General features: G+C 47.0%; 2 protein-coding genes across 15 annotated transcripts in view; both read right to left on the bottom strand.

Annotated features, from left to right (window-relative positions):
* Positions 1-2,845: 2,845 nt before the first annotated feature.
* On the bottom strand, positions 2,846-6,634 carry HAX1 (HCLS1 associated protein X-1). Of its 4 annotated transcripts, none has more exons than XR_002482105.1 (7): positions 5,647-6,634; positions 4,855-5,114; positions 4,287-4,474; positions 3,727-3,778; positions 3,474-3,584; positions 3,262-3,352; positions 2,846-3,115 (listed from the first exon to the last, which is right to left on the bottom strand). XR_002482105.1 is itself a non-coding variant. In XM_021713632.1 (7 exons), the coding sequence occupies exons 1-7, from the start codon at positions 5,697-5,699 to the stop codon at positions 3,030-3,032; spliced, it is 861 nt and encodes a 286-aa protein (XP_021569307.1). In that variant the 5' UTR covers positions 5,700-6,634; the 3' UTR covers positions 2,846-3,029. The 4 variants fall into 4 exon arrangements, 3 of the variants coding, with proteins under 3 accessions (XP_021569307.1, XP_008058729.1, XP_021569308.1); XM_021713632.1 differs by having other exon boundaries at positions 3,478-3,584; positions 4,287-4,498; XM_008060538.2 differs by having other exon boundaries at positions 3,478-3,584.
* Positions 6,635-6,913: 279 nt separating this feature from the next.
* Positions 6,914-11,611, bottom strand: part of UBAP2L (ubiquitin associated protein 2 like) — a 47,275-nt gene continuing 42,577 nt past the window's right edge. For 3 of the 11 annotated variants that reach the window (XM_008060541.1, XM_008060544.1, XM_008060547.1), the window contains 3 exons: positions 10,012-10,079; positions 8,977-9,174; positions 7,072-7,715 (listed from right to left, as the gene is read on the bottom strand). In XM_008060541.1, coding sequence (XP_008058732.1) covers positions 7,620-7,715; positions 8,977-9,174; positions 10,012-10,079 — 362 coding nt within the window. In that variant the 3' untranslated portion in view covers positions 7,072-7,619. Of the gene's footprint in view, positions 7,045-7,071; positions 7,716-8,514; positions 8,566-8,976; positions 9,175-10,011; positions 10,080-11,611 lie in introns of those variants that run through there. The other 8 variants (XM_008060546.1, XM_021713629.1, XM_021713628.1 and 5 more) reach the window with 6 other exon arrangements.

Genomic DNA, 11,611 nt, shown 5'->3' with positions numbered 1-11,611 from the left:
AGACTCTAACTCAAAAAAAAAAAAAAAATCCCTTTATTGCCGGGCTCGGTGGCTCAGCCTGTAATCCCACGCCTTTGGGAGGCTGAGGTGAGTGGATTGCCTGAGCCCACGGGTTCGAGACCCGCCTAGGCAGCGAGACTTCATCTCTACAATAAAAAAAAAAAAAAATCAGCTGGGCGTGGTAGCGCATGCCTGTAATTCTGGCTAGTTGGAAGGCTGAGTCGGAAGGATCGCCAGATCCCAGCAGGTAGAGGCTGCGGTGGCCGGGAGCGGCCACTGCACTCCAGTCTGGGCGACAGAGTGAAAAAATTTTTAAAAATTAAAAAATTAAAAATAAAAATAAAAATCCCTTTATTGTCATTTTCATGGGATTTCCAGAGGAAATGGAGGTAAATAAATGTGTAAGATCTGGCATTCTTAACCACAATGTTAAACCACTTTTTTAAGATACAAGGTCTCAGGGCAACCCCTTCGGTCCCCTCCCACTGTGGGAGCTTTCCTGTCCTTTCAATAAATCCTGCTTTCTCACTTTAAAGAAAAAAAAAAAGATACAAGATCTCATTCTGTTGTCCAGGCTGGATACAGAGGTATGATCATAGCTCCCGCAGCTTCAAACTCTTGGGCTCCAGGGACCATTCCACCTCAGCCTAAGCAGCTGGGACTATACGCACATCCCACCATGCCCAGCTAAACAAAATTTTCTTGTTATGTTGCCCAGGCAAGTCGCAAACTCCTGGCCTCAAGCAATCCTCAGCCTCCTGAGTAGCTGAGATTATTTTTTTTTCCCATTCTCCCTCCCCCAACCTCCTCCTTCGCCTCCCTTCCTCCTCTGGCCCACTGAAGTACCAAAGGTAAGACACTAGAAACTTTTTTTTGTGTGTGTGTCAGAGTCTCACTGTCTCCCAGGCTGGACTGCAGTGGCACAAATCATGGCTACCACAGCCTTGACCTGCTGGGTTTAGGCGATCCTTTCACCTCAGCCTTCCAAGTAGCTGGAACTACAGGGGTGTGTCACCATGCCCTGCTAATTTTTTGATTTATTGTAAAGATAAGATCTCACTATGTTGTTAAGACTGGTCTTGGATCCCTGAGATCAGGCAATCTTTTTGCCTCCCCGTCCCAAAGTGCTAGGATTACAGGCATGAGCCACCATGGTTGGTTAGAAACTTCTTTAATGAAAAAAAGACCTGATAACATTTGTGCTAGTTATATTTTCTCTAATATACATAAAAATAAAAAATAATGCCAGGTGCAGTGGCTCATGCCTGCAATTCTAGCACTTTGGGAGGTGGCGCTGAGAAGATTGCCTGAGCCCAAGGTTTGGAAACCAGCCTGAGCAACATGGTGAGACCTCGTCTCTACAATAAATAAAAAAATTAGCCAGGTGTGATGGCGCACGCCTACAGTTCCATCTGCTTGGAAGGCTAAGGCAGGACTGCCTGAGCCCAGCAGGTTGAGGCTACAATAGCCATCAGTATGCCACTACATTCCAGCCTGGGCAAGAAAGTGAGATTAGGACTCAAAAATTAAAATTAAAATTAAAAAATAGCCAGGAAAGTAGTCAGGTGCAGTGGCTCACACCTATAATCCCAGCATTTTGGGAGGTCAAGGCAGGGGCAGATTGCTTGGGCCCAAGATTTTGAGACTAGGCTGGGCAACATAGTGAAACCTCGTCTCTACAAAAATAAAAAAAAAATTAGCTGATATGGTCATATATACCGCACCTATAGTCCCAGCTACTCAGGATGCTGAGGTGGAGGGATCGCCTGAACCCAGGAGGTTGGGGCTGCCATGAGTCATGATCGTTGTGATCATGCCACTGAGCTCCAGCCTGGATGACAGAGTGAGACCCTAACTAAAAAAAAAAAAAAAAAAAAAGCCAGGCGGGTGGCTCAAGCCTGTAATCCCAGCACTTTGGAAGGCTGAGGTGAGAGGACCGCCTAAGCCCATGGGTTCAAGATCAGCTTGGGGCAACATGGTGAGACCTCGTCTCTACAATAAATCAAAAAATTAGCCAGGTGTGGTAGTACCTACCTGTAGTTCTGGCTACTTGGAAGGCTGAGGTAGAAAGATCACCGGAGCCCAGCAGGTTGATGCTGGGGTGGCCGTAAGAGTGCCACTGCACTCCAGCCTGGGCGATGGAGTGAGACTCCAACTCCAAAAAAAAAAAAAAAAAAAAGGCAGTAAAATAAATATTTGCCTATGTACTTCCTCAAATTATCTCATGAACTCTCCAGTCAGTGATTCCACACTCAGGGAAGCAGTTATCCTATATTTCCACACCCAAACCCTTTTTGTGGAAATCTGATGCATCCCTTTCTAGAAATTCCCTGGAATTATCTCTAGTTAATCTTCTCAGTAAGAGAAATCATTTTCTACTGGTGCCTGACCCTAGAAGTAGAAGAAGAATGATTTTTGTTTTAGAAGTAGAACAAAAAATTAAGAAGTAAGGAGAATTATTTTGGGGGTCAAAATAATTTGGGAAGTCCTCGAAGGTTCTAGAAAATGAAATTGTCTTGGCTGGGCGTGGTAGTTCACGCCTATAATCCCAGCACTTTGGGAGGCAGAGGTGGGAAGACTGCCTGAGCCCAGGGGTTTGAGACTAGCCTGGGCAACATGGCGAGACCTCATCTCTACAAAAAACCAAAAAATTAGCTGGATGTGGTGACATGTGCCAGTGGCTCCAGCTACTTGGAAGGCTAAGGCATAAGAATCGCCTGAGGCCAGCAGGTTGAGGCTGCGGTGGTTGTGATTATGCTACTGCACTCAGCCTGGGAGATAGAATGAGACTCCAATTCAAAGAAAAAAGAAAAGAAATAGCCTTGACAAAACCAAGACCAAGGAATTAGCATAAATAAAGGTTTTTTTATTGGCCAGTTTGGGTGAGTGACATACTGACATGCTCCCAATTCACCGTTTCACATCTCCAAGCTCCTGAGGTGGCAGGAGACGGAGCTGAGCTTATTGATGGTGGACAATGGGTGGAGGTGGAAAGAATCCAAAGGCCTCTGGGGGTTGGTTTAACAAGGCTACCGGGACCGGAACCAACGTCCTAGGAATAAATCCAGGATGGAAAAGGCATCATCTAGGGTTGGTGGTCTTGGTGGTTCTGGATCTAAGGAAGAAAGTCATACAAATAGATAAGCTAAATGACAGAGAATGGGCAGAGGCAAAGGAGAGAAACCATATTAAAAGGTAAAAGAAAGACTCCCTACCCCAAGGAGTCTTAGGATGGAACCCTCTGAATCACTCTTAACTTACCACTTCTAGGACTGCTATCTGCCTCTTGTCGGGTTACTGTGGTCTCTCTGTGGCCCTCACTGTCCACCACAGTCCGATGCTCTTCTACCACCTGCAAGGAAACATCCCCACCATATTCCTAACATCACTAAAGGTTATGTCCAGTGGTTTCTCTATAGAGACTCCTCTTTCCAAGGCAGTCCATGGTGTTTTCTTTACCCCTCTCTTTCAACTCACCCCGTCTGGCTTAGTAATCTTAGTCACAGAGATGCTCTTGAAATAAGATTTGGGCTGGGGCTGCAGAACTGGGCCAAGACCCTCCTGGGAAACCCGCGAATCAAGATCTAGAAGGGCAGAGAGATGAAGAACCAAGAGAAAAAGAGTACAAGAATAAAAGGTGAGAAGAAACTTCGGGGGGAAGAGGGGTAGAATAGAACTGCTGAAGACTAACAGAGGGCTGGTAAACACTCCCTCTTCCAGACTCACCATTGTCCTCTCTGGCTCTGGGATGGGGGGTCACAGGCCACACATCATCAAACTGCAGGATAAGCCACAGTAGGAAAAAGACATCTTCCAATCTGAAACTCGGAAGGTCACAGACCCCAAGATACTCCCAAGCTCCATAACTGCTTTCCCAGGAGAAAGAATTCCATTCTGGATAACTCTATTTACCCATTCCTTCTTTCTTCCTGGCTGTTTATGTATCCTTCTACCAAAAAGTGTTCCTAAACTGACACTTTCCTATCCTCCCTAAACAATCCTGCTTGATCCAAGAATCACCTAGACCAGTGATTTTTGTTTGTTTTAAATTTTATTTATTTTTATTTTAAAGATGTGAGGTTGTTTTGTTTTTAAAGAGACAGCAGAACACTGATTTCTTTTCCCCCAAAGAAAATTCTACAAGAAGCTTAATATAGAAAACACATATATACTAAGTGGAGGGCCTAGGATTCCAACCTCAGTCTATCAGATTCAAACAAGGACTACAATCTTTGCACTTAGTGTCTCCCACAGGCTCTCACTTGAGGCCCAGATGGGGTACTCACCCTATGAAAAGGTCTCTGGGAGCCCCAGTCTGGCGCTGGTTTTGAGGATTCGGTTCTTGCATCACTCTCCGAGACCCCCCCAAAGATCCTGGGCTGGTGACTATCTGGATACTTAAGCATTGAGTCCCGAAGTGTCTGTCCCTCCTGCAGTCTCTCACCAGGTGTCTCTGACTGGGGACCTGGAAGTTCTACAGAAAGGTGACAGGTGGATGCTGAGGTGGGAAAGGACTAGTTGGACTCCTTCCTTTTTTTTTTTTTTTTGAGAAGTGGTCCTGCTCTGTCATCCAGGCTGGAGTGCAGTGGCACGATCTTGGCTCACTACAGCTTCAACTTCCTGGGCTCAAGAGATCCTCCTTCTGCCTCGGTCTCCCAAGTAGCTAGGACTAGAAGTGCACATCACCACACCCAGTTCATTTTTTTTTTAAATTAGGACTTGGGTTCTTTTAAAACTCCCTGAAATCACCAGTCTTCTCACACTTCCCATCCCCCAACGACTCCCTGCTGGCTCTGTATTTCACCCACCAACCCACTAGAAACCACGGGTTCTCCCTCAGGGAAAGCCACACACCAGGAGGATGGGAAGGCAAGGTCCAGGCCCCCATCTCGCTGAAGATGCTATTGAAATCTCGTACTAGGTCATCAAAGCCGAAGTTATCGTGGAAACGCATCCCTCCTCCTGGGCTGAAGCTGAAGCCGAAGCCAAATTCCTCAGAGGGATGGGGACCATCAAACCTTGGGCTTCCATGGCCCCATGTGCCGCTTTCTTCTTCTTCCTCATCATCCTCATCTTCATCTCGAGTCATCCCTCCAAAAAAGGGATCTCTGTGGCTGAGAGTGGAGGCAGATTGGCCACCAAGATTTCAGCACTACTTAAGCCACACCATCAACTCATGGGTGGCAAAGCGGGACAAGAGCAGGGGTTCGGAAGGCTAGGGAGAGGGTTGAAGGACTGGCCGTCAAATCAAAACATAACAGCTGACAGCTCTTTCTGGTTTGTTTTTATCAAAGTCAGTCCTCACCTCGCAACTCCCCGAAACACCTCCCCCCAGTTCTCTTTCCACCCCTCCCCTCTCCCCCAACGTCCTGCTCATCTGCTTATTGGCCTCTTTCCCAGACCCCATTGTCTTCCCCGCCTGGGTCCCTGTTGCATCACCCCGAGCTGGAGAAAGGTTTAGGTTGCTGTTTCTCCTCTTAACGACCGGCTTGGCTACTGTTGTGCGGTGAGTGCTTAATGCTGCGACTTCTGCTCTCTCCACAGGCGTTGAAGGAGTGGAGAAGATGCGTTCCCCAAAATAGCGTGTACGGGGCCAAGCTCCCCCCCAGACCAACCCGCCTTTGTCCGACCCGGGCCTACTCTCACCTCCGAGGTGCAGGAAAGCCAAAAAAGCCCCGGAAAAGGTCAAAGAGGCTCATTCCCGAATTGGGACTCGAACCTTTGAACCCCGCCAGCGGCCATTCGCCCCAGCCTGCGCGGCGCTGTCGGAAGTGAGCGAGGCGTCATCCACGCTGCCGGAAAGCAAGCCCGCGAGGTGTCGTAAAACGACGGTAAAGCTGGACGCTGGAATCAGGGCGGGTGGCTTTTCACCAATTTGAATAGCTTTATCTCCCCCCACCTTTCGGAGACCAGTTTCCTTCGAGGGGAGTGGACGTGACGAACTCTCATTTTCCAAGGACCACCTTTTTCCTAAGTCGATTCTCCTTCCTGCTACACAATCAGGCCCAAAAAGGCGCTTGGAAGGCTTGACTCTGGACGTACCAGATGCAGCCACCAGGGGGCAGCACAGCCGCGCCAGCCGAGGACCCGCCTTCGTCCCGCTTGCCACACCCGGGCCAGCCAGCCGGACAGCAGAGCCCCCTCGACCCCTTCCTTGGTTCTGTTTGTTTCTAGACTGGCCTGGGTGGTGTCTACTAGAGGGATGGACAAAACGTCTTACCAAGATCCTTTGAGCACTGACTTCTGCAGAGTTAAAGGCATGGGGACACACAGACCTAGCGTCCTCCATCTCCCTAGCTACTAGGTCATAACCCATAAAGGATTCTTTTAAGCTTCTTAAACAGACTCTGCAACCAGCAAGACAAAGGAAAGTAAGAAAAGGGAAGCCAGTGAAGAGTCCTGGGAGGGAACAGAGAACTGGGAAGTATCTTTTTCATACCACTTTTACAGCCTCTCCACCCACCTGTCCCTCCCTGTGTACCCCGTTCCCATGCCAGACCCTGCTCTAGACCCCTCCTTTTCAAGGGATTGGGATGCTATGTCACATGAAAGCATCCAAGAAGGAAGAACTCCTGTAGTCCAATACTAGAGGGAAAGGGGCCCCAAAGCTCTAGCATGTGCCGCCCGCACTTCTTAATGTACTTGCCTAGACCGAACTAAAGTCAAACTTACGCCTCCATAAAGGCACTTTTATTCTTTGAAATTGTATCGCCTCCACCTTAATCCTCCCCAACCTTTTCACCCAGTCTCCTCTATCCTTTTTCTTTTTTTTTTACTGCCTGAACTCTGCTGTAGATGTAGCAGTTTCTGAAGAAAACGAACATTTGTGATGGTTCTTTCCAGTCACCGGGTTGTGAAAGTCTTAGGGATGAAGGGAAGGGAAGCCCCTCAAAGACAAGATACTACTAGCACATTAAGGTCAGAGTAGTTCTTAAAGGGCGAAGATTTCATTTTATTCCACTGCCTTCCGGGGCCTGCTAGAGGAGGCGGTTGGTATGGTAATACTTATTCACCAAGCTGGTCACCGACGAGACTGAGGATGTCCTAGATGGAGCAAGAATGGGCAGAGGCTGAAGGTAGAGGTTTTCTTTTTATATATACAAGACACATTAATCCATTAAATTTGAGGACACAGTACAAAAAAAAAAAAACACTTCAACTAATTCATCTGACAATGCTGTTCATATTCATGACGCCTTTTTTTGTTGTTGTTTTGTTTTCCTAATAATAAAGAAGACTTAGGGCTGTTGGGCTGATATATATTTAGGGGTCCCCCCTCCCCACCTCACCCATACACCACCAGGGTGAATAGGAGGAAGCAAAGGAAGGGCAGGGCCCACAGCAAAGTTTCATAATCTTGAATGCAAGGGGGAGGAGGAGGGAGGAAGAGGGAAGGAAGGAAAAAAAAAGGAGAAAATACAAATCCTATAATACATACAACAGGGTGGGGATGGTATGGGAATGGGACAGACATGAAGCTGAGGCATGGGATGGGCCGCTGGGGGTGGGGGGTGGCAGAACCCCCCCCCCCACATTCCTTTCTCTTTGATGCTGTTTCCATAGTTTCCAGGCTGAGAAGCCCTCTCAGAAGATGGGACCAGGAGAAGAGGGTCAGGGCCTCAGTTGGCCCCCCAGCTGTAGCTGTTGTAGGCAGACTTGTTGGTCTGGGGCTTCTGCGGGATGGAGCTGGTCTGGCTACGTTGCCCGCTGCCCGTCTGCAGGGGAATGGGAGGATGATGGGGAGGAAAAAGGTGTCTAGTTAGTGGTACTCATTGGAACATCTGTAGGTGGAGCTGTGCAAATTGTCTTGCTCTCCTGTTTCCCTTATTTCTGTTAGTTCTTGGCCATAGACAATGTGGTGTACATAGCTGCTAGGGCCCCTCTTTTAAAAAAGAAAGAAGGTATGTTTGACCTTTAAGTAGGGAAAAGATGAAGAGAGAGCAAGATACCTTTGGAAACAACAGTGAGTCAGTTCCACTCATTTCCAGTTCTGTCTTCTCCCACCACCCTACCACCCTTCCCCTGCTCCTGGAGATGAGTGATCACAAAGTGATTTCATTTTCAGTGAACCCCATGAATGCCTCAATTTGGATGCTGTCTCCGAGAGCAAGGAATCCCTTATTCCAGCTCCAGCTAACTGTGATGGAGCTCTCAAGAGGCCACTTGCACCAACCCATGGATCCCCAACCCCACTGCACATCTCATCTGTGAGCCCATTTCAAGCAAGGCAGGAGAGACAGTCTGAGGCCTCAGGCTCCAGAAGCTGCCCCAAGAATCTTTTCTGTTCCAGTAACCAAGTGTTTTCCAGAGCTTGGAGAAGGGTAGAAAGATAAAGAGGGTGTTGGGGAAGGGATGAGGAAAGAGGAAGGGGAGGCCAGAGAGCTCAGCAAGGTGTTTGTGTTTGTGTATCCCGATTTGTGACCGCGCAGTCTTTTCAAGTTCCCTGAGGCTGTGGAGGTGAAATGGGGACTGAAAAGGAGTGGGTTCAAGCATATCATCATTCAATTTAATTACCTGCTCCTCCTGCTGGCGCTGGCAACAGAGAATCATCTGCAAATATGGTAGCTGAGGCAGAACCAGGATATATGGAAAATAAAGGGACAAACTTTGACAATAGAACTCCATCATTAGAAGGGAATTATGTCAGGGAAGGGGAAAGGCTGGGAGAGGTACAAGGGGAGGTGTGACCCAGGTCTGATGGGATGAGGACAGCTGTGGCATGGGAGGAAGTGAAGGACAAAGGCACCAAAGGAACTGGGCAAAAAAGGTTCAATCTGGCCCCTTCTCTGACATTTCCTTTGCCGGCCGCTTGTGTTATGTGCGCTTGTGTCTGTGTGTGCTGTGTGCCCATGGCTGGCGCTGGGGAGGGACTGGGTGAAGGTGGTGGTGAGGAAGGGTAAGAAAAGGAAAGGGGAGGTAGTTTTAAGGGATAGGAAGGAAGAGGAAGGGAAAGGAAAGAGGGGGAAGGGCTATTACCTGGCCATCCTGCTGCAGGTGATGGTGAAGGATCTGGGAGTGCGGCTGCTGATGGGGGGTCAGAATGTGCATAAAGGGGGCAGGTGGGTAGGCAGCAGCTGTGGCCGGATTGATGGGCCCCCCACTTCCTAGGGCTGAAGGCAAGTTGAAGGAGGCAGCAGGAGTACCGGAATGAAAACCTTGTTTCTCAAAGGACTGCTACCCAGGAGGCCAGGAGAAGAGAGAGTAAAAGGGATCAGCAAACGAATCTTGGGAATTTATATTCTGAGTCCAAGCTTCCCTACCCGCACAAAGTAAGCATGGTGTCACAGAAGGATATTTAGGTCTTAGTCCCAGCTGTGCTTTTTAATAGCTGCATGATCCTGGGCAAATTATTCCATCTCTTAGCCTCAGTTTCCTCACATATAAAACAGGGAAGCTACTGACCTCTGTTGTAAGAATCAAGTGAGAGGATGTATGTGAAAGTACTTTGTAAAATTGAATGTCATCTGTAAGCACTGTGAAATTTACTGACTGATCTTGGCATCCATGCCCCTGGTGTTGGGTGAAAATTAGAACTCCTTGGCTATTTCACAAGAAATAAATACACACTGAGACATCTGAAGTGTTGATGGTCTTGGCCATGATGCACTCTCCCCCACACCACCAGTACTTTATAGCAAACTTGACTCATAAAGGATGGGATAAACTAGCTTCCCTTCCTTCATTCCTATACTCACTCTCTGGGAAAGTTATGAGAAAGGTTGAGAGTAAGGCAGGTGAAGGGCGAGAAGAGTTGCACAGTAAATCACCTGACATGTTACAACAATTTGCCACACCTCACCTTCCAATTATTCCATTTCTCTTGTCTTCCTTAAATTTAAACTTATGAGAGAAACTGAAGTCTAGAGAAGACCATTCATTTAGAAAGGGGAGGATGGATTTCCTGAAACCTCTCCTAGCACTGATGTTTTCCACTGTATTTCTACCATTGCAACTGCACCTTCTCTATGTCCATCTCTCTTTTTCCACTTCTGTCCAGAGCCAGGTACCTACCTGGGTTTTGGAGTACACAGAACCCGAGATATCTGGCACGCCCGTGTTACTGGAGGTGACTGATACACCTGGGGGAGGAGGAAACAGACAGGAGGATTAGCTCAGCTAGCTGCCTGGTCCCTATTCCTGGGATGAGGTGGTATCTGTAGCCTTTCTAGCTATACCACTGCAAGGGAATTTGGATCTGTTTTTCCAGGTTCAGGTTAGTTCTGAGGGGTAAGAGTTCGTGACACAAAGTTGTCCTAAGGTTCTTTTGCCCTTTCCAAGGTGTGTGTTGAGGATACGTGTGAGAAAGTAAGGTGAGTTGTCTTTTGGGGGGCAGGGGGATACAACCAAACCTTACTGCATATACAAGTTTCAAAACACTTCTGTGCCAAAGCCCAACAGGAAGGAAGGTAACCATTTAAGTTTAATGTCCATTTCAAATTAATCCAGCCAAACTCTACTTAGTCCTGCCCCTAAGATTCAGGTAGTCTGGCTCTCTCTTCCTAAAGAGATATTTTTGGGCTCAAAATCCATGCCTCCACAGCCTCAGGTAAGTATTAGAGGGGGCAGTCCAATTTAATTCTTAAGAGCACTTTCAGTCATGGAGCCTCAGCTTACTTAGACCAGTTTCTGTAGTCTTGGAGCTTCTAGGCTCCGTACTTATAGATTTAAAGGGCTGGCACAAAGATGAATTTCCACTTATACAACTTAAGCCTAAGCATGGGTGGGAGGGACAGGAAGATAGACAAGAGTACGCTATTTTCTATAGCCTAAGTGAAACACAAAATCCAAATGTTATTTTCAGTTTACAACTTCTGCTTCTCCATGAGATAAAAGCTCTAATCCACACCCTAACTCCCATGTTTCTTGTTGAAAAAACCCCCTACCACTACAACTTTAAGGAAACTATAGTAGTACAACTCCTCATTTTAACTTGTACTCTTCGAACAAATACAGACACTACACTCTAGCACCTGAGGTATGGGGAGGACAATGGGTCCAGGAGACAGGAAAAGCTATGGGATAAATAACCCAGCATCATTTAAAGATTTGAGGAGAATTTAACCAGGAATTGAAAGCATGGTTTTCAAAAGATATATTAGTTCCTATGACAATAAAATCAAGCTTCCAAAACTTTGCATTTCTGTCTATGCCCTTGGATCCTTCCCCTCAGAGGTACACATTTCTTCTGTTAGGAGCACTCTGATAGAAAAGTTTTTTAGAATACTGTACTAGAGCGACCAAACCACAAATAGGGAATCCTCCGTTTACCTATGACTCCACAGCAATCCCCCTTCAAACTCCAGAACCCACATCTTCCCAATGTCAAACACAAAGGCAGCCTTCAAAACTTAAGCCCATCTTGGACAGCCACTTCAAAAAACTTAATAAAAGGGGCATTTTAACCAGGAGACCATCCCATATCATAAGTCTAGATAGTTCCTAGGAAGGGCAAATACCAACAGGAATAAGAACAGAACTACAGAAACCAAGCAAGAGAAAATACTTCCCTATCTCCAAGGTATTCTCTACACTTTAAGGGCACTGATATAAAAAGAAAGGAACAGTACAAGAACCTCTTAAGGAGTTAATAGGGTATTTTTTCCTTTCTCCT

Source organism: Carlito syrichta, unplaced genomic scaffold, assembly GCF_000164805.1.
Source record: "Carlito syrichta isolate Samal-C Ts95f unplaced genomic scaffold, Tarsius_syrichta-2.0.1 Scaffold304639, whole genome shotgun sequence".
Classification (NCBI taxonomy): domain Eukaryota; kingdom Metazoa; phylum Chordata; class Mammalia; order Primates; family Tarsiidae; genus Carlito; species Carlito syrichta.
This window is presented reverse-complemented; position numbering and strand designations above follow the sequence as displayed.

Excerpts from the sequence above, each read along its gene's own strand:
- HAX1 (XM_021713632.1), bottom strand. The coding sequence starts at position 5,699 with ATGAGCCTCTTTGACCTTTTCCGGGGCTTTTTTGGCTTTCCTGCACCT. Across the intron at positions 5,115-5,646 it reads GGCTTTCCTGCACCTCGGAG|CCACAGAGATCCCTTTTTTG; the intron begins GTGAGAGTAGGC and ends CTCCACTCTCAG. Across the intron at positions 4,499-4,854 it reads CTTGCCTTCCCATCCTCCTG|CATCCACCTGTCACCTTTCT; the intron begins GTGTGTGGCTTT and ends TTCCCACCTCAG.